The sequence below is a fragment of the Vombatus ursinus genome, unplaced genomic scaffold (genome assembly GCF_900497805.2).
Source record: "Vombatus ursinus unplaced genomic scaffold, bare-nosed wombat genome assembly UNPS02014802.1, whole genome shotgun sequence".
NCBI classification, from domain to species: domain Eukaryota; kingdom Metazoa; phylum Chordata; class Mammalia; order Diprotodontia; family Vombatidae; genus Vombatus; species Vombatus ursinus.
In genome coordinates this window covers 24,574,255-24,596,705 of record NW_020954580.1, presented here as the reverse complement: position 1 = coordinate 24,596,705, position 22,451 = coordinate 24,574,255, and the positions used below count along the sequence as shown (strand labels likewise).

Genomic DNA, 22,451 nt, shown 5'->3' with positions numbered 1-22,451 from the left:
GGGGGATGGCTTCAGAAAAAACATGGAAAGACCTATATGAACTGACACAAAGTAAAGTGAGAAGAACCGAGAAATCATTGTGCACAATAAGAGCAATGTTGTAATGATGATCAACTGTGAAAGACTTGGCTACTCTGATTAATACTATGATCCAAGTTCCAAAGGACTCAGGATGAAAAAATGCTATCCACTTCCACAGAGAGAAATGATAACTTTGAGTGCACACTGAAGCATAATTTTCTCCCTTTGTTTTTTATTTCACTTTTTTTCAACACAGCTAATATGGAAATGTTTTTATTATTTTGCATGTATAATTAATGATATCATGTTGCTTGCCTTCTCAATGGATGGGGGAAGGGTGGGAGAGAATTTGGAACTGAAAATTTAAAAAGAAAAGAATGTAAAATAATGTAAAAAAAAACAGTAAATTTAAAAAATTAAAAAATGACATCATTATACAAAAGCACTTTAGCAAGAATTATGGTAAATGGCCTTGTAGTTTACACGAAACAACTGACTGGTAAGAAGATGGATTAAGAGCTCTTATTTCAGTTGATGTGGATTAGAATATAGCTCAGCCTCTGCCAGAACTATTTAAGTAAACAAAAGCAGATCAGGACTTTACTAGTCATGTTCACTTAAAAAAACACTCAGCATTTAAGTTAAACTGTATGTAAACTTCTATAATTTGGAGAACATGCTAGCAAAGTCTCTCTCTAACAGAGGTAACAGCATGCTACTTTTTCCAATGTACGCTTCTGATATATTTCCACTGCCTTGTCCATCTTAGCCCCGAGCCTCTTCTGTTTTAGATGGTTATTATTATAAAATACAGCTAATAACAAGAATTATGCTTTAAGACAGCTTTTATGAAGTCTCATTACCAAAACTAGAAATGTTGCTTAATTATTTTCTTGCGAATTCAATTTTTGGTTCAGCATCCTGTATGTGTTGTCTCCCACTATTAGAACATGAGCTCCTTGAGAGCAGATGCTGTCTTGTTCTCCTATTCGTATCCCTAGCATTTAGCACCATAATTACTTAATAAATGCTTGTTCACTAATTCCTGCACGCATTATCAACAAACATTTATAGAGGTTAAACAGGAAATCACACCTTGATGAAGCTTCTGTGAAAACTAGGTTTATTCAAGAGGAATGAACATGCATGTGGAAACCAAAGCTGGAGCAGAGTTCACAGTCCTTACAGAAGTTTGCATGTAACAAGAGTACCTCCTACCTGTAGAATATTGTAACAGGTGCTGAGCACACAAAGGGGTTTAAAACATGGTCTACTGAATCCAAAGGATTTACATCTGATTGGGGAGATAAGCCAAAAATAATACGTATGTATGTGTATATATATATAATGTATGTGTGTATATATATACATTATATATATATATATGTACATATACATATGTAGCAATGCAAGAGGGCATATGATAAATGCCAAATATGTGGAAAGGACAGTAAGTTCTAAACCAGTTCAAAGACTAGAGGGAATCCCCAAGAGCTACAAACAGTAGAAGAAAGCTTCACAGAAGAGGGGAGGCTCAGGGTTTTGAAGAGCTTCCCCAGTCGGAGAAGGCATTCCTGGCAGGGAAGACAGCATGAATAAAGACATGGAGGAAGAAATAAGCACAGCATGCTCATGAAACAATGAGATTAGTTTGACTGCAGCACAGATTCTATGTAGCAGAGTTAAGTTGGAGAGGTAGATTGATACTAAATTTAAATGCCAGGTTAAGGAATTTGAAATTTATTCTATAGCCACTGGATGTTTCTGAGCAAAAGAATAACATACACAAAAGGGTGAGTAGGAAGAGTAGTTGGGTAGCAGCATATAAAATGGATTGGTGGTTGGCCTAGGGGACTGCAACACTAATAAAGCATGAAGTAGCAAAGACCTGGACTAATAGGAAACAAAAGAAAGCAACAGATTCATGAGATACTTCCTAAGGAAGAATCAATAGAACCTAGTAAAAGACTAGATGCGGTACAGACAGAAAAGGCAGAGGCTAAGAATGACTTCAGAATTTTGATCCAGGGTAATTAAAAGAAAAGAAAGAGAAGCCTGTGGGGCAAAGTTTTGCACATACTCGTGCTGTATTGTAAATTAATATCTTAAAGTCTGGAATAATTGGCTGAATAGGTGGGAACTTCTCCTTTGTTTTGTATGGTGTTCCCTCTTTCTGCCCTCTAAATGAATCCATCCCCCAAAAGCTTAGCTGTTGCCTATATTCTCTCTAAAACTCATCCATATTCATGGCTTCAGCTATCGCCTCTTATAGATGACTCACAAATCTATGTCCAGTCCTGACATCTTGCATGACTTTCAGTCCTTTTTTCCATACTATTTACAGGATACATCCACTTGGATGACTTCTTTACACTTAATGCATACAAATTAAACTCATCATTTTTCTCCCAAACTGGCTCCTCTCCCTACCATCCATTTCTATGAATGGTACTACCAATCTTCTATATTCAGAACCATGAAATCATCTCTAATTCCTTCTTCCAATTCAAGTACTGATTTCATTACATGTGACCGTGGCCAAGTTCATGTCACCCCACAGGAGCTCAGTTTTCTCATCTGTAAGATAAGGGAGTTGGCCTGGATGACTTCTGAGTCCCATCCATCTCTAAGCCTATTGTGCCACGTTCTTCCTTCAAAATATCTTTCTTATTCAATAATTTTTCATTGTCATCACTTTGGGCCAAGGACTCAGCACCTCATGACCAGGTTCCTGCATAGTTGTCTCCCAGTTGGTCGTCTTGCCCACAAAGGCACAGCAAGCTCTTTGCCATCATATGAGTAAGGATTCACTGTTATCTTAAAAATAGCTAACTCCTTGATTTTTAAAAATGGGCAAAAACTTGTTTTCAGAAAAAAAAATTAACAGTACATAGTAACAGAAGCTAATTTTGCGAATCAGGTTTTATAATATCATTTCATAGTATATTACATACTATGTTTTAAAAATTAAAAATAATGCTACTGACCCACTGTTGAGAAGTCGGGAAGAGCAGAAGGGAACAAGAATTTATTAAGTGCCTGCTATCTGCCAGGCAACTGCTTAACTAACTGCCAGGAAGTATGCTAAGTTTTTTACAAATATTATCTCATTTGATCTTCACAATAACCCTATGGGTAGGTGCTATTATCACCATTTTACAGTTGAGAAAACTGAGGGAGAGAGGTTAAATGACTAGGTCAGTGTCACACAGCTAGTAAATGTTTGAGATCAAGTTTGAACTCAAGATCTTCCTGATTATTGGCCCAGCGCTCTGTGCATTATGGTGATACCTAGCTGCCCCTAGACCACTGAGATATTATTTGAAATATATTCTTAATACAGAGGTGATTGATGGGTTCTGCATTCATCTGCATTGTTTTACTTGGTCCTGATTGCCAAAATGTCAGACATACTTACAGGACACTACTGAAGGATTTGTAGTATATTCATTAGTTGTAAACATTTTTACTTATGTAAAACAAACTCAGGATCAAAGCAATGAATATATGAATCAATTAAAAGATTTACATAAAAACTATGATGTGCCACGTGTCATACGCAAAATACATTCTAGCCAACTGATTTAACTTAACTATACTTCATGTTTTATAACTATTATACTTTCTTAGAATTACTACACTATAATCTTGAACTTTAAAAACTTAGTAATTTTCTTTTGAGTTATTAAAATCATAACACATTTTTGTCAAATTATTTTGTTCTTAGCAAATATTCAACTTTACATCTAGAAAAGTATTCAATTCATTTCAACAGGCATTTAGGAAACACTTAGAATGTTATGTTCTGGGTACTGTGTTAGGCATTGTAGACACAAAGACAAAGACCTGCCCTCAAGGGGTTTACATTCTACATGTACACAGTGAATTAAAATTCAAAATACATGCCATCGTTCACCTTTGTGTGCCTAGCACCTCAAAGGTACTCAATAAATAAAACTTGAACTAAATATGTCATATATCTCCTTCTTATTAACAAAATCATTACAGAAAATCATTTTTTACCTTGGTACTGGTGGAAGAGCTCTTGGAGGACGCTAGAAAAAAAAGGGTAAGAAAAAATGCTTTTAATGAACAACTGAATTATCTTCTCTTCGTGGATCAATTTTTGTAAAAAAGCTTCTTACAAACATGATTAAAAATATAACAGGCCAGACTACTATATTCCAAATAATCTGCGAACTCAGTGCAAGAAAAAGATCTAGGAGTTTTGAAGGGAAATGAAAACCTAACAAATACACTAAACTTGCCCAATCATGTAAAAATCCTGAGGCTATGTATCTTCCATGCATAAGCAGAGTTGCAATGACACTTGACAGCAATAACAAATAAATATATCCTTTAATATTGTAAGCATCCCTGATTGACCTGGGCATTCTATTAGCAACATGGATTGGAACGCCTTTATGACTTAGCAGATGGTCTCTGAGAACACAATCATCACCTTTGGACAGCCCAGTGAAGAGACTATCTGAGCTAACTGAGGCCAGTCTCATCCTCAGATGATAGACAAACGGTCCATCATTGGATTCAAAGCCTTTCCAGTGTGGTAGAACCTATGAGACCTTTCTCTCCACTGGCCTGGCTTTTGAATACACAGGGTTATCTCCACATAATGGTGGTACACTAGAAGACTTTAGAGACAATGAGAACCATGCAATTAAAATAAACAGTAACTCTTCGTACAGGTACTGCAAATAGTACTATCTTTATTTAACTGATCACGAAACTGAAGCTATGAGAAATTAACTGACTGAGGTTGGCTTTGAACCCAAGTCCACTGACTCTGAATCCAGCATTCTTTTCCACCAGACTTCCACGCCTCTTCTTAGTTTCTGAAGTACTTTAGAATCTTTCAAAATTAAAGAATTCACAAAAGTATATTTCCAGGTTTCATGATTTCATCTATACGCTTATAGGTATTTCCCTCATCACAGAAGAACACAATGCCTTCTATGCCCATGCAAAGGAGATGGTCTTTGTGAGTTGCAGTGACTGAAAAAAAAGTAGTGTCCAACCTTCTAGTAGAGTGGCATCTACACATGTAGCTAGGTTGAAGATCACAGGACACATTCCATCCTGGGGCCTATACTGAAAGTTTTTCCACTCTGGTCAGATCTAACAATCTTAAGCTCTCACTGGCATAGCCTTTTATGACCCAATGTCATCCTTATACAATGATGAGGTGCTGGAATAGGGCATCATTGGAAGATCAAAAATAAATACGAATCTGTATATTTTGCCTAAGAGTTGGCAGGGAATAGTGGAAAGAGACATCAGAGTTAGGAAGGACTGGGTTTCAAGTCCTTCCTTGGCTGTACCTTCAATTCCTCATCTATAAAATGGGGACACAGTGGAGACAGAAAGGGCAAACCACTCCACCACCTGTGCCAAGAAGTCCACGGGGTCACAAAGAGTCAGATATGATTGAACAACTGAACAACAACTGCTTATGTGACTCTGGGCAAGTCACTTAACCTCTCCCAGTGTCCCAGGCAACTAACGCAGTAGTCTCCAAATTTTCTTAATCAAGCATCCTTATCAAAAAATGTGGGGTACATCCTCTTCATATATATATTTTTAAATGCATAAGTATTTGCTACTCTACTAAAATCTTAATACATTATAAAATATACAAAATAGGATAAAGAGAAAATAATTTAAAAATGTTTAACAATAATAAAAAAAATTTTTGCTCTCCTTAAATAAAACTGTGATTTATTTTTATTTTATTTAGTGAGAGCAATATAATTGAAAGTGCTTCATTTTTTGGAAAATGTTGGTTTGCCACGTTGTGATACAGTGATTCAAAGGTCTTTCAGTTTCTTTCAGCACTAGGTTTTAATGGCAGTCATAGCTGAAAGATACCTCAAAAATCCATAGATCCAAATGGAAATATGATAGAGTGAACACAGTGCTGGTCAAATCCTGTCTCTGATTCTTATTGGCTGTGTGACCATAGGTAAGTCATTTAATTTCTCTAAGGTTACCTATCTATAAAATAGGGAGTGGGGGGTGGACTAGATGACCTCCTGGGCCCTTTCCAGTTATAAGTTATGACCCTAAGGGCATAACTGGCTTACTAAATCATAATATTAATTTTTCAATTCCACCCACCAATTATTCAAAGGTTTGTTGTTGTTGATAGTGTTGGAATCTGGCTGTTAAATGTCTGTCTTCCCTCAAGTCAAGGAGTGAGACATGGTCTGGAGGGGTCAGGTCCCTGATCCAGAGGGTGGCGGTTGTTCCAGATGGGGAAAAGGAAGCAGGGCAGACAGCAAGATGCCTGGGTAGGTGTTGGTTTCCTGGCTGTAAATGGCTTCTTCATTTGCTTTGAAGCTGTCTGGTTGGTCTGGGGGGCAATAAAAGGAGGATGACTGCAGTTCTCCAAGTTCTGTGTTTGACTGCTTGAGCTTCAAGCCAACTGGCAGCAGCCACTTCCACTGTCTTCTCAACTCCTGCTAGAAGTCAATGCTGACGTATTAGCTTCCATTTATAATACCATCACCTCAGCTGTGCCTGACCCTCTTGGTTTCTCCTTGCTGCAGATCCTAATATAAGCCTCTCTTGTCCTTTTGGGGGTGAGGGAGAAAAAAGAGCCTGGGCAGGCATCAAGGAACTAGTATGCTAAACGCAAGCCAGAGAGATGTGCCCTGCTACTTACAAAAGTGGAGCATGGGGGTAGAGGCAAGGAGGATGCAGGGACTGGGTGAAGAATGATTTATTCCCCAGCTCTCCCCCCCCCCTTCTTGCCTAGAGAGGAGTTCAAATGGCTGACCACCCAGCCTCGCCCTCGCTGAGCACAGGCAAGAATGGACGCAGCTGAGCCAGGTGGTAGTTAATATTAGATTAGATTGTTTGCTCCTTGAGGGCAGTGACTGTTTTTGTCATTCTTTGTATCCCCAGCACTTAACACAGTGCCTGACACATAGTAACCATTTAATAAATGCTTGACACATAGTAGGCACTTAATAAATGCTTACTGACTTAATATTTTCTTAGCATTCCAATGGGATATCTCATGCACCCTCCTGGTGTGTGCAGACCCTACTTTGTAGACCACTGTTCTAAGACAAGAGAACGCACTAACCTGCATTGGTAGAGGTAGTTCTTTGATAGTTCATTGATATACCAATGAAATCACATATCTCTCCAATAAAAAAATGCCCGTTAATCCCTTTTCTTTTATGTTTAGTGCAGGGACAATACTGCATATCAAAAAGGATAACTGTTAATTACTTCTCTCCTAAACTCTGTCCTTTGTTTAACAAATAATTTATTAATACATTCAATACTATCAGAAATACTAATTGAAAATAAGACGGGGGTCATCATAAAAACGAAGTTAAAAAATATTGTTATAAAAGATGATAGCAGCATACAAAGGAAATGACCAGTGACATAATTAAAGGTTTTAAATTAGGGAGTCGTTACGAAACAAGGATCCTCCCCAGGATTAATGCGTAACTGTGCCAGAGGATGGATTAGAAGAGACTGACCCCTTACATCAAACAAAGCCAACACACCCTCGCTTGACGCCCCTCCCCAAATCACAGTATGCAAAACAAAGGAAAGCAAGCCAGTAATGAAAGCTTACCACCTGTTTCTTTCCCATACCATCTAAAGCCCGCCTCGGAAAGAGACGGCTACCGCAAAGCTGTGGGAAGCCCGGAGAGCAAGAAGCCACCCCTAGCCCCGCCCACTGGAAGCTTACCACGTGGCGGGGAGGGGCAGACGCGCCGTGCGTCATTGCGTTACGCGCCAAGCCCTCGCGGGCTGAGTCCCGCCCCGCCCCGCCCCGTCCCGCCCGTCTAGCTAGTGGGACTGAGAGGGCGGCGTGGGGGTGACGTGACCGAAGCGGGAAGATGAAGGGCAGGGGTGGAAAGGACGGTCTCGCCACAGGCGGACCAAGCTCTCTGGGCCAGGTGGGACGGCGAAGGCGGTCGGAGTGAAGGGAGGCCCAGAAGGGGAGGTGGGGAAGGAGGACCCAAACGGGCTTTGGCCGGGGAGGGCGGGGCGTCGCCATGGCAACGCACGCCCAAGCCTGCGATCAGCCCCTCCCCCTCCCGAGAATAAGCCCCTCACTCCCACCCCCAAACGAGGCGGGAGAACGGGCATCGCCCCCCTCACCAGACAACTCCCCTGGGACGCGACCCCGCTTCTCCAACCGTCCAGCTCGGGCCCAGTATCCTCCGCTACGGCTCACCGGGCTAGGTCCATCCAGCGGGGGTCCCGGCGCCGGCCTCATGCCGCGTCCTCGGGGAACTTCCTGTGCAACCGCCGGCCGGCCCGAGCCCCCGCCGCGATCCCGATCCCACCCGAGGTGCGCCGAGCTCCGCCCCGGGGGGTCTGGGCACGGAGCGGAGGAGGTGCAGGCGCCGGGGACGAAGCCGACTCCCCGCTGTGCGGCGGCTAGGGGCGTGTTTAGACCCCTCCCCTTTGGGAGGCTGCTTTTCCTGACCCAGGCTTCTTTCTTCCTTCCCGCCTGAGTGTGATGGAGCGGGTGTGTGGAAGTGTGCGTGTGCGTGCACACGAGTGTGCCTGGCCCTGTGTGTGTATGTATGTTTGAGAATGTCTTTGTACAAGTGTGCCTGTGTACGAGTGTGCCAGTGTGTGTATGAGTGTGCCGGTGTGTGTATGAGTCCTCGTGTGTGTGTGGTTTGTGTACAGTATACCTCTATGTGTGACTGTGTATGAGTACACCAGTATGTGTGTGTATGTCTGTATGAATCCTCCCATCTTTGTGTGTGGTCAGTGTACAAGTGTGCTTGAGTTCTATGTGTTTGTGCACTTGTGCACCTGAGTGTGTGTGAAAGTGTGTATGTGTGTGCCCGTGCCTGTGTGGCCAAAGACTGAGGCTTCTGTCCTCCATCCTCACTCGTGGCTGTTTATGAGAAAGGCAGGGAACTTTTTTCTGTTGAGGGCCACAGACATCTAGCAAATGATAGTGTAGGGTCATGCAAACCTAAATGGGCGGTTAGTAGTGGATAGAGGCTGTTCCTGGAGTCAGGAAGACCCCAGTTTAAATGTGAACTCAGACACACTTAGTAGCAGTGTGATCCTGGGCAAGTCGCTTAACCCTCTTTGCCTCAGTTTCCTCATCTATAAAATGAGATGGAGAAGGAAATGGCAAAGTGCTCCAGCATCATTGCCAAGAAAACTCCAAATGCTCATGAGGATTTGGACACAACTGAACAACAACATGTAAAGTAAACGTGAAGCCAGTTTAGTTTCAGTGGTACGCTTTGATCTTTAAGCAGGTACATAGCATTTTGTGTTATGTAGTATGTGCTTGCTTTTTAAATTTAGGACTTTTTTGGGGGTCAGGGAAGTGTTCTGGCTCCATGTGAAAACTCCCTCCTCCAATGAGTGACTAAATGAAAGTAATAATGACTTTGGAGTTTGAGGGTGTTCAAATCTTGGCCCTACTTCTTGTAGGGCAAGTCGCTCAGCCTCTCTGGCCTTCGTTTTCCTCTTCTGTAAAATGAAGGTATTGGATTATATGACCTCATATACTGTCTCATACAGGTATGACAAAGTGAAGTGACTGGCCCATGGTCACACAGCCTGTCAGAACATGAATCCAGGTCTTCCTGAGGCTAAGGCTGGACCTCTTTCCAATGCCCATGTTGCTTATCAAAATAGCATTTTAAATTTAGAAGGAACCTTAGAGAACATTTAGACCACCCTTTTCATTTTTCAGAGCCTGAAAAGTGATTTGCACAAAGTAGTAATTATCCAAGGTAGGATTTGAACCCGGGTTTCTAAATCCCTGATCCTCCTGAATCCATACTCTTTTCACACTGCCTCTTAGAATGAGGAACCTAAGACTGAAATATTTTAAAGTGTCTTATTTTTTTAAAATTTTTATGTTATAGATAGGGAGTGGGAATGGGTAGAAATGTTGAAGGTAGGCAGTGAAACAGAGACAGCCACAGAATAAATAATAAAATAGGGAGAAAAAGGCAAAGAATCATACTTCTGTGGTGTGATATCCCCATTTTGTGTATGTGTATTTAGTATCTCTCATCCAGAGATTTAAAGTCAAATTTCATTCTCACAATTACAAGTTTCCTTGGGGAAGGTTCTTGGTATTTGCTCACTGTATGATGAAATTGAGTGGAGTGAGATCCACTTGAGGGTTCCCTGTCCATATTCAAACCCAGAGATTAAATCTGTAACTGTCAGAGGTTGGATAAGAATTGTATGCTGTTTGCCCTGACCCCCTCCCTCTCCTTCCCCCTAAATGGCTTGGAGTGAGATACCTCTGCATTTTTAACTTTTGAGAGACAGAAACACAAAATCAAAAATTTAACAAGTTATTTCTAGGCTTGAGTTGAAAAGTCTGGCACTTTTTTTTTGGTGAGGCAGTCAGGGGGTTAAGTGACTTGCCCAGGGTCACGGAGCCTGTAAGTATCAAGTATCTGAAGCTGGATTTGAAAACTCAGTTCTGCTTGACTCCAGAGCTGGTGCTCTATCCACTCCACCACCTAGCTGCCCCCTAGTCTGGAACTTTTTAACAGGACTGAAAACAACCAGAGCCACAGGCTAAAAAGTGAAATTAAATTGATCAATTAATGTGACTGATCCTCAATTTAAATTCAGGTACTGAGAAGTCAGAATCACTAGAGAATATTGTTGCTTATTAAACCTTTGTTTCACGAAGAAATTTGGGATACAGTAAAAAAAAAGCACTGTGTAATTTCCTCAAGGTAATGCAGCCCATTCTTCTTGTTCAATTCTGGGCCCAGGTTATTGTTCATTTTCAATATCAACACAAGACTTGTACTAATAGACTATCTCTATTACTGGGTTGTCCATCCAACTGCACATCTTGACCCGAACAATAGGCTTTTTTCAACTACTTGTTTTTTTTCCTGCATGGGTAGTTAGCCCATACTATTGTGTGATCATGGATCTCATTTGGAAAGGAAAGAAGGAAGGAAAACAATCAGTTCATAAATGCTTACTGTGTGCCCAATGCTGTGCCAAGTGCTTTACAAATGTCATTTGAACCTCACAACAATCCTGGAAGTAGGTGTTATTATTACCCCCATTTTACAGTTGAGGAAACTGAGGCAAACAGAGATTAAGTGACTTGCCCAGGGTCACGCAGCTAGTAACTACCTGAGGCTGGATCTGGACTCAGGGAAAGTTACAGTGTTCTAGGATTTGGTGCAATCAGCATTAAAGTTGAGGGTTACAATCTAAAGGACAATAGAAAGATCCCTGAATGTGAGTTTCAAAGGAGAAACAATATAAAGGATATCAGAATTATGCATAACTGGCCAAAAGATGGGCCAATTAAAAGGATAACCAGTAGATAGACAGAGCATGCATTTCATACCATAAAATGTCAAGACAACTAGAGGGAAGTCCCCAGCGTGGTGGGTGGAGGATTGGTGGGAGAATATGGAGAAGAGAAGTTACGTGAATGAGTCTCCATGATATGAGGGCCCTTTATCAGTGAGATCATGGATCAATCATAGTTATATACATGGTCAAAGAGCCATGTATAGCAACAATGAACTTGTATAGTGAGACACAGAAATGGAACAGTGACCTTAACTTATAAAAGGGTCTCACATCCAAGGCCCCCGAACAGAGAATCTCTATGAAATCATGAACCATTGTGATCTGGCTTTACTAATTGAGCTACGTCTGGTTCCAGATCAGCTATTCTGGGTGTGTTTTGTTTTGCTGAAACCGAATAATGCAACACAACACATCTGTGCAATTAAAACATATATATATACTTTTAAGAATAAAGTGAACAAAATGTGCTGTAGCACTGAAAAAAAATGGCCCAGGTATAAGGTTATGCAAGCTATAAACGAAATGCTTCTTTTTGCACTAGCTCTTTTTCAGTGTTGTTCCAAATCCTCTTAGCAAAAATGCTTCCTTAAAATCTGGCGTGAGGATCAAGCCTCAAGTGGGCCAGGTAGGGAGGCCTCCTGGTTAAGGTTCCGTGTCAGAACAAATCCATGTTGCAGGGACCCACTGTGGCTCATCCTGGGCCTGCTGCACAGCAGTCAACAACTCCGCACAAGCCTCTTGCAAACTGTCATTCACAATCACTTGATCAAAAAACTGACCAAACTGAGTTTCCATTTTTTTAGCTAACTCCTCCATCTCCTGTAGGTCTTCATCCTGTAACAGAGAGAGTAAGGATGAATGTGCACAATACAAATAGCAGTACTTGGTCTAGCAGTTCAGTTATAAGATAGTTTTGAGACCAGTGAGATAATGGGATCACGACTGTAGAGCTGGAAGGTATCTTAGAGACCCTAGCTCAACCCTTTCATTTTACTGAGGCCCAGAGGGGCACCGAGCTAGCAAGCACAGTGGCTAAAGCTCTGGACTCATCTTACCAAGTTCAAATCTGGCCTCAGACATTACTAGCTGTGAGATCCTGGGCAAGTCACTTCACCTTATTTGCCTCAGTTTCCTCATCTGTAAAATGAGCTGGAGAAGGAAATGGCAAACCACTCCAGTATTTTTGCCAAGAAAACCCAAATGGGGTCATAAAGAGTCGGACCAACTGAAAAACAATTCAACAACAACAAAAGCTTCGGCCCAGAAAGGTTAGGTGATCTGCTCGAGATTATATAGATTGTAAGAGGGCCAAAATTTGAAGTCAGGGCTCCTGAGACAAAATTGAGCACCTTTTCCATTAAGCAGTGGGTGAATCAAAAGACTATACTACATGATTGATAAATGGTAGAGCTACATTGAAAAAGTTCTTATTCTTTCATTTTGCTAATTGGCACATTTACTTGCTGTTATGTCCTAGAGACACCAAGAAAATCAAGATTTTATGAAATATATCATTAAAAATAATAGAGAATAACAAGATATATAAGAATATACAGGTGTTTGTCATTTTATAAAGTATAATTCTGGACAATAAATTGCTACAAATAATTTTAAATGAAATGGGAGGTTTTTAAAGCACCCTCCAGTGAATCCTTTTATAAAGCAAAGAATTCTTTTTAAATATGTGAATAAATACTCTCATTTCTATTTCATAAATTGACTTTAGCCTATGATATTGGATTTCCTTAAAGCAAGGAATACCTGAACAGAAAAAGAAAAATGAGACAAATCTTCTATCTCATTAATAGCTTCATATGTAGCAAGGATTCTTTAACTTTAAAGATGATGTTTATTAAAAAATAGGAGTTATAAGGTACTTGTTTTTCTGAAAATAAAATTTCTAAGCAATAGGAACACAACAAAAAAGTGTTTTGGCCGACTAGAAATGATAAGAGGCATACAACTCTCCAGTTCCCTGAATCTTACCTTGAATTTAATGTTGACATAATAGTCTGTAATAATCCTGGCATTTTTCCGGGACTGCCTCATATGATTCAGGGTGGACGGTTTTATGAATATGACATAAGGCTTCAGTTCGTGTGTTCTGGCCACTTGAATACTCTACGCAACACAGTTCAAAGAAAATTTTACCACATACATTACAAAGAACCGTTTCATTCTGAATTTTCTGTTCCCTCTGGTGAGCATGTTTAACATTTACATTTTTAGAAGAGTAGCAACTAACAACCTTGTCATTATCAATGAGATATATGTTTTACCCCTGCCCCAAGCACTCTTGATAGTAGAAAAAAATATATGTGCTTGAAGTTAGAATGGTTAACAATTAGTAATTTCAATTTTAGTAATTTATATGACAAACTTATTACTTATTGATTTTGTAAATGGATGTTCTTTGTGCAGGTTTCGTTTGTAAGTGAATACAATGCTGGTAGTCATAAAGGTTTTTTTTCTTCTTCTACCATACTTGGTCTTGAGTCAGTATGGCACCAATCAGTGACAAATTAAGAGAATGATACGGTCTGAAAAACTCTTATTGAATATTTACTAACAAATCTGTAACTCATAATCTTTGTGAGATCTTCAGAAGGGTGGTCTTAAAGAGAATTGGTTTATAAAGATACAGCTGAGGGGTACGTGACACTCTCCTCTCCATATTCAAAAATCTATTGTCTCATAGTACATGTTGAGCTCTTTTCTATTCCACAACTAAAAACTAATGGAATATGATAGGGTACTCTTTCCAGGTCAGGCCTTATCTGGAGTTCAGTTCTGGACACAGCATTTTTGGAAGGATGTTTGATGAACTGGAAAGAAGAGAAGAGCAATCTTGATGGTGCTGTGCTCCTAGTTACAGAGCTAGTTGATGGCAAAGACAGAACTAAAGTCCAGGTCTCCTAACTCCAAGTCCAGTGTTCTGATTCCCCCCCACCCCCTTCACCGCCGCTGAAAGTGGCTCCCTAATGCCTATAGGATAAGCAATTAGTCACCATTCCACTTTTCCTGATCTATTTCTCATTCCTTCATTACAGGCATTGTATATTCCAGCCCAAATAGATAGCTAGCAGCTCGTTGATTGTCATAATAATTGTAGAGCCCTTAGCACAGTGCCTGGCATGAAGTAAGCGCTTCCCAAATGTTAGCTATTATTATTGGTATTATTTCTATCTGTCCAAATCCTTAGCTCACTTCTAGGCTCAGCTGTGGTGCTACTTCCACCATGAAGCCTCCCCTGATTCCCTCTGTTATTACTATTTTCTCCTTCCTCAAATATTCTAGAGTTCTTTGATCTGTCTTTTGCCCTCATCATTTCCTGCCCTGGAAGATTCTCACATGGCATGATTTTGAGGCCTTTTACCATCCTGGTCACCCTTCTCTGTATGTTTTCTAGCTAATGCCCTTCCTAAAATGTGGTGTCCACAGATATGACCAAGGCAGAGAACAATGACACCACTACTTGCCATCAGTAATTGCTAGATGATGATTCACAGTCATAAAGTACCACTGAGAGAATATTGGTGTTAAGAATCTGATAGGCTTTTATATCAGCAAGTAGCTAATGGAAAAAAAAAATACTTCGTAGTAACCCAAAACTGATACATCTGACATCCTAAGGGAATGGAGGCTAATGGAAACGTTCATTTCATTTTATTTTAGGAGGCAATCAGGATTAAGTGGCTTGCCCAGGGTCACACAGCTAGTAAGTGTCTGAGACTGGATTTGAACTCAGGTCCTCCTGTCTCCAGGGCCAGTGGTTTATCTACTGTACCACCTAGTTGCCCTGGAACATCTATTTTAAACAAAAGAAGTTTCTCTCTTGTGTCAAATCAGCAATGGTCTGTATGGAACACAACAGAACCCGAACATAAATATAAAATCATTGCCCACCACTTTTTTTTTAACACTTCTAGGCATGGCTTATTTAAATATCTTTCAAGCCTACAGAGTGATGAAACTCAAGAGGTAGATTTCATAGATGGCTCACCTGTGGTTCTAAGTCCATTACACAGACTTTTCCTTCATCAAGGACCTTTCGAACAGCATCCACACTGGTACCATATAGGTTTCCTTTGTACTCACCATACTCCAACATTCTATAAAGATAGGACAAAGGAAAGAAAAATTCCTACTACAAGAATTTGCAAAATATCTTTAGTTACAAAGTCTAAAAATATTATCCAAGAAGATAATCTTAATAGAAAGTATAAAATATGGATACTTTTCTGTAAAAAGAGGAATCAATAAGGGATTTAGGTAGGACCAAATGGTTCAGAAGACCTATGGTTCACCTACTTGTGAAAAAAATCTTTAAATTTTGCAATTCAATTCTTCTTCCCTTCTGAAAGATAATGAACTATATGGGATTCCATGTTATTTGTGACTCAGGGAGTTCCTACAAAGGGGCTTTAGAGAATATGCACGAAAAAGGAATTCATATCTGGCAATATGTAATAAGAGTTACAAAAATTTGGCTTGGTGATCCTACCATGAAGACTTACAAGAAAAGCATGTTATTTATTAAAAGGATAAAAAGACCTAGCTATATAAAAACATACATAGCACAAGTGTACGTAATATCAAAAACATAGAAACAATCCATGTGTCCAGTGATTGGTAAATGGCTATATACAAATTGTCAGTATGATAGAATATTATTGCACCAAAAGAAATGGCAAATATGAATAACAAAATAATTTATAGAAGGGCACATGAAATAATGTAGACGGAAGGAAGCAGAACGAGAAAACAATATATACACTGAACAGGAGTGTGTGTGTGTGTGTGTGTGTGTGTATGATAGCAGTAAAAAAATAAAATACACAGAACTAAAAGAGAGCAGAAGGGGACTGAGAAACAAACAAGGCATTGTTGTTATTTTCTTGGAGTTCATGTAAACTCTTCTAAAACAAATTTTTAAATACTTTGACAATTATAGTCCTATGTATTTATTTTTATTTCAAAATTTATTCTTATTAATGGTTAATGTTTGTAACAAAAGTAGTTTCAAAAGGAAGAAATTCATTCACTTCATTTGAACAATTTATTCATGTTGAACTTTGAAAGGAAGAGAGAAAATGAATCAGTGACTCCATGTTCTAGTTACCTGTGACCATACACCAAACTTTCAAATGTTTCCTTGGATACGTAGTGATACTCTCGACCATCCTCTTCATAACTCTTTTTAGAGCGAGTGGTATCTATTGAGAAGAATTAACGAAAGGCCTTTGGAGTTCATTCATTTATTAGTTCAATAGAAATGTACTGTCTTAGATATGAAGAGGCCATTGAAAGATGAATATGTTATACTTACTCTTGTCAAGGAATTTACAGTCTAGTCAGGTTGTTGGAAATATATGAATTTAGTCGTGAACATTAAGACAAGTTCTTAATTTCCCTAACACCAAATAGAGCTAACATTTGCTAAGAAATTGGACATGTTTGTATCTAAGTTGGTAGTTGGCCCAGGGGATAGAATGTTGGATGAGGAATCAGGAAGGCCTGGGTTTGAATCCTGAAGACTCAAGCTGCATGACCCTGGGCAAGTCACTGAATCTCTCTCAGGCAATCTCCTCATCTGTAAAATGAGGAGAATAGCACTTATTTCCCCATTAGAATGAAATGAGAAAATGTATGTAAAGTGCTTTACAAACCTTAAAGCATTATATGAATGCTGTTGTAATTACAAGAATTTAGTGAGTATCTTTGTGGCACAGTGTACAATACTAAGTCATAGTATCACAGATTTAGAGTCCCTTTGTACCTCAGAGGTCACCTAGTGCAATTTCCTCATTGTACAGCTGAGGAAACTGATGCCCAGAGTAAGTATTGTTTCTACAGTCAAACAAGTAAGAAATGGTAAGGTCAGGATTTTGATTCCATAGGACCCTGTGACTCCAAAGTCAGTCCTTCCAAATCAGCAAATGCTACGCCAGGACTTGATTTATTCTTTTGATTGTCTAGACCTAAGAAAATGGTGGAGAAATGTTAATAGTGCAGATGAAACTTAAAAGTGCATTGTGGGTACATTTTTTTCTACCTGGAGAGAGGGTTGTTAAACATTTGCCAGCCCTCCCTGTCTATGAGTGACCCTTCAGGGTGATCGCTTATAAAATATATTCCCAAAGGCTCTCCATGGACCCAGATTATAATATTGAAACAGTTTCGCAGGTTCCAAGTCTCAGGTCTAGGGATATAGAGACTAGGGCCCTCCCTAATCAGTCTGACAGGTGGGTGTGGTTACTTTGGTCACACACCGTCTCAATTTATGTAACACTTGGTGCAGGAGGGAGAAGTTCACCATGTATTGCCAATCAAGGGAACTCTTGCAAATTCCACTGCAAATATTCTCTCCTGTAAGTGTTCTTTTAGGATAAATCTGTGGGTTTGCATTTGACCAATTCAAGGTTGGAGCCAGAACCAATAAACTAACTAATGGTTTGATGTAGACCCTAGTGATGAAGAGAGATTAAGTTCTTTTAAGAGTTCTGAAAGGCAAACTTTACTCATGGGATCATTTCATTTTCTCCTTTATGTTTAGAGCAGGAAAAAGTGATAACTGCATTTCAATGTAACTGCTTTCTTTTGTAATCCTGTCTTTTACTTTATACATTTAAGAACAATTTTCTGAGGAGTGTTCCACAGCTTCACCAGACTGGACCTGGCCTCAGATATTTACCAGCTGTGTGAAACCTGAGCAAGTCATTAACCTCTGTCTGCCTCAGTTTCCTCAACTGTAAAATGAAGATAATAATAGCACCTACTTCCCAGAGCTGTTGTGAGGATCAAGTGAAATAATATTCATAAAGTGCCCAACACATACTAAGTACTCAATAAATGTTTCCCCATTTCCTATATCTTTTACTGAACTTCTCAGTTGGAAAATGAGTAAAACTATTACAACTCCTAAAAGGATAGTGAATTTCATCAAAAAGTTTAAGGCAATCTCTTCTTCCTTTCCTCAGCAGAACTAGTGACTTAGAAGAGGACTTTGATATATATGTAAATATGAATATGCATATATGATATATATATGTGACACATATATGACAGGTTGAAATTTGTGAATTTGGGTATAACTTAAGATATCCATGATATAAATTCTTAATCTTGCAATAATTTAAATAAACTTTCACAAGGATAAATTGCCATATCAATTGAAATAGTTAAGAAACTCCTGCTGAAGTTTGAGACAAAGCAGACTACATAATAGCGTGCTAGAAAAGAAATCCATAAAACCTTGAAGACATGGGTCCAAGACAGAATGATTTTACAAAGAGCCTAGCAAAGTCATCGCCATCTCTCATCCTGGCTCGACTCCAACAAATCAAAACAAAATCTGGTTTGGAATGCCTGTCAAGGTCCCCTCCCATCTTGTGTTTTTATATCAAAGGGGATATCACCTGGCTAATGAAATTAATCCGTTTTCAGAAGCAGAATTTAAGGGAGCTTTATTAAAACATGAAGTACAAAAGGAAAATGGAACTTACGTGGCACTGCGCTTTGAAAATGATTTGGATCAGTTTCAATCAGTCGCCTTCTCAGTTCATTTACTCCAACACCAGAAGGGCCTGAATGGCGTGGGGTGGGAGGGAGGGGTAAAAGACCAGATACAGAAATCATTAAATATGAATGACTGCAATTATATAGTGATGAAGTCACCATCACTACTATCCTTATTTTAGGGGGGAGAAAAGAAGAGAGAAAAGATAAAGGATGAATTACACAACTTCCCTTTGAACAAAGTTGGACAGCTCTAAAGGGTAATTAGGAATTTTCCTGTTGATCTGTGGGAATAATCTGCATTCCTTAAACTTTTAGAGTTGGTGACAGTGCTCCTGGAAACTGGACATTTTGTCCGTTGCCTGGGCATCCTGGGAACTTGGTGCCTCCTCACCTCTATCTTACAGAATCCCTAGCTTCCTTCGAAGTCCTACTTAGGTACCACCTCTTGCTATGGACTTTTCCTGATCTACCCTATTGTCAGAGCTTTCCATCAGCCCTCCCTCCCCCATTTATTTTGATACATTTTTGGGGGGGCTAGACAATGGGGTTAAGTGACTTGCCCAGGGTCATACAGCTAATAAGTGTTATGTTTTTGAGGCCGGATTTGAACTCAGGTCCTCCTGACTCCAGGGCCAGTGCTCTATACACTGTGCCATCTAGCTGCCCCGATACATTTTTAATGTCCTTATCTGTGTACATGTTATTTACTCCCAGTGGAATGTAAGCCCCCAGGTACTGTTTCATTCTTGTCCTTGTATCTCCAGTGCCTAACCCAGTTCCTGGTACATAATTGGTACTTAATAAATGCCGATTGAATTAAAGTGGATTGCATACTTAAATACTTCCTAAAGAATGTCTTCTGAATGGGAACATATAGTAACTACACTGGAGACTTGTTTTAATATGACTTGTTATAGAGCTCAGGTAAGAATAAGCCACATTATAACAGGACTGTGCTGTACTTTAGGAATAAACTACCTGATATAAAATGGGGGGGGAGGAGAAAGAAAAGGGAATAAGCATTTATATAGTGCCAACTACATGCCAGGCACTGTGGTAAGTGCTTTACGTGCTTTATTTCATTTTATCATCACAGCAACTCTGTGAGGTAGGTGCTATTATTATCCTTATTTTAAAGTTGAGGAAACTGAAGAGTCAAATAGAGGTTAAGTGACTTGCCCAGGGTCACACAGCTGGTAAATTGCCTGATTCAAAATATAGTTGCCCTGTAAAACAGAGGGTAGCCCTTTGCCTTTGTTTTTCCTTTTATAAATACACCTGCTGATGAGTCTTTACAAAAGGCTCCACTGCATTTCCATCACCTGGCGTTTATCACTTCAAATGCAGGATTATGCTCCAAAGCTTTTGATCTGTGTAAGGAGTGACAGTTCCCATTAGGATAGTAATCAATACTGGGACCTACCTACAAGCACAATCAGGCGATGCTTATCAGAAGGATGCCGCTGGTACCTTACCACCTCCTCATAAGGGGCTCCCAGGGCATTGTAGCAGTGAGTGTAGGCGGGCAGCTGGCTGGTGTGAGATTTTCTGCGACAGAGGCGCATGCTTCTTCGGAAACCGGCTGGGGAAGGTAAAAATCAGATCCATACCTAGCAGCAGTTTTTAAAAATCTGAGACTGCACAAACATTGTTTGGGAACAAGAGGCACCCTTAAATTAACGTTTTAAGCCAGGACACTGGTGGCGCAGAGACTCAGAGGCTGCCCCTAAGGCGAGAGGAAATAAAGAGTTGAGCTCACTTGGAACTTGACCTTTCTGCAGGCTTAGATACTGTTGATCACTCGCTTTCCCTTAATGCTCTTCTCTCCAGGTTTTTGCCACACTCTTCTCTCCTGGTTCTCCTACCTGCCTGATTGCACCTTCTCAGTTTCCTTTGCTGGATCATCATGCGAGTCCTGGCTACTAACCATGGGTGTCACCCAAGGTTTTGTCCTGGGCTCTCTTCTCTTCCTCATTTCACTTCACTTAATGATCTCATCAGCTCTGTGGATTCAATAATCATCTCTATGCTGATGACTTTCAAAACTATTAGAAATCTCAAACTGGATGTCCCATAGATACCTTAAACTTAATATGTCTCAAATTTAACTCTTCATCTTTCCCCCTAAACCATCCCCTCTTCCTCACTCACTTCCCTAGTACTTTAGGGGTGGGGGACATCTCCAGTCATCCTTGCTACTGTAGTCAAATGGCTTCGGAGGAGAAAGTGAGGCTGGTGACTTTGCACAGCCCTCCCTCACTTAAATCCAATTGACTTGCAAGTCATGGTATTACCTTCCTGATGTAAGGACAAACAACAACAACGTTACCATCAGGGATCCCACCGTCCTCCCATCACACAGGCTCACAACCCTCACTCTTTCACCTCTCCCCCACCCCCATATCCAATCTGTTGCCAAGTCCTGTCATTTCCAACACTGCAACATCTCTTATTCCCCGGTGAAGGCTCTCCTCACCTCACCCCTGCACAGCCTCCTTGCTTCAAGTCTCCCCATTCCACTCCATCCCCCACTTAGCTATCAAAGTGCTGTTCCTAAAGTACAGTTATAACCATGTTCCCCCTTATTAAATAAATTCTAGTGGTTCCTTATTACTTCTAGGACCAAGTATAAAATTTTCTTCTATTTGACTTTTAAAGCCCTTCATAACCTGGCCTCTTCCTACCTTTCCAGTCTTCTTATATTTTACTCCCCTCCATGAACTCTGTGATCCAATGAACAGGCTTCCTTGCTATTTCTTGGACAAGATATTCTGTTTCCTGACTCCATGCATTTCCACCATCTATCCCCCATGACTGGAATTTTCTCCCTCCTTATCTCCATCTCCTGGCTTTCTTCAAATCTCAATTAAAAATACCACCTTCTACAGGAATGCTAATACCCTCCTTTTAAGGTGATAGCCAATTAATCCTCTATGCATTTTATTTGTATTCAGTGGTTTTCATGTTGTCTAACACATTAGATTGCAAGCTTCTTGAGGGCAGAGCCTGCTTTTGCCTCTCCTTATATCCCTAGTGTTTAGCACAGTGCCTGACACATAGCAGGTACTTAGTAAATGCTTGTTGAAGGGGCAGCTAGCTCTATCGGTGGATAGAGCACCAGCCCTGAAGTCAGGAGGACCTGAGTTCAAATTTGTCCTCAGACCAAACACTTGACACTTACTAGCTTTGTGACCCTGGGCAAGTCACTTAACCCCAGTTGTCTAAAAAAATAAAAATAAATGCTTATTGACTTGGCGTACAATCAGAAAATGGGGGTAGGAAGAGGACTATCTGTAGCTTCGTATTTTAACTGATTCTTTTCACTAATGAGGTGCTAAACTATGTTTTTTCTGTGCTGCTGATGAAAAGCAAGTGCTTTCAGCACCCTCTAAATTTGGCAAAGCCCCAGTCATGTCATCCTAATTACAACTGTGGCAGAAATCCATATGTGACAAGAGCCAATATAGAAGCATATTACTTCTGGTCAGGTAGTCAGAGCAAACTATGGAATTAATAGCCATTTATGTCTACTAGAGAATGTGGAAGTGGACTTAAGACAAAAATAACAAAGATGC

General features: G+C 40.1%; 2 protein-coding genes across 6 annotated transcripts in view; both read right to left on the bottom strand.

Moving 5' to 3' along the window:
- The window catches only part of TMEM237 (transmembrane protein 237), a 32,139-nt gene extending 23,870 nt beyond the window's left edge, over positions 1-8,269 (bottom strand). For 2 of the 5 annotated variants that reach the window (XM_027873488.1, XM_027873490.1), the window contains exons 1-2: positions 7,637-7,728; positions 4,045-4,076 (exon numbers count right to left, since the gene is read on the bottom strand). In XM_027873488.1, the coding sequence (XP_027729289.1) occupies positions 4,045-4,076; positions 7,637-7,654 (50 nt within the window). In that variant the 5' untranslated portion in view covers positions 7,655-7,728. Of the gene's footprint in view, positions 1-4,044; positions 4,077-7,636; positions 7,729-8,245 lie in introns of those variants that run through there. The other 3 variants (XM_027873492.1, XM_027873489.1, XM_027873491.1) reach the window with 3 other exon arrangements.
- A 3,556-nt stretch (positions 8,270-11,825) lies between these two features.
- Positions 11,826-22,451, bottom strand: part of MPP4 (membrane palmitoylated protein 4) — a 52,389-nt gene continuing 41,763 nt past the window's right edge. Inside the window, exons 17-22 of the mRNA XM_027873433.1 lie at positions 20,300-20,458; positions 18,861-18,941; positions 16,478-16,571; positions 15,359-15,467; positions 13,342-13,476; positions 11,826-12,189 (exon numbers count right to left, since the gene is read on the bottom strand). Coding sequence (XP_027729234.1) covers positions 11,998-12,189; positions 13,342-13,476; positions 15,359-15,467; positions 16,478-16,571; positions 18,861-18,941; positions 20,300-20,458 — 770 coding nt within the window. The 3' untranslated portion in view covers positions 11,826-11,997. The remainder of the gene's footprint in view (positions 12,190-13,341; positions 13,477-15,358; positions 15,468-16,477; positions 16,572-18,860; positions 18,942-20,299; positions 20,459-22,451) is intronic.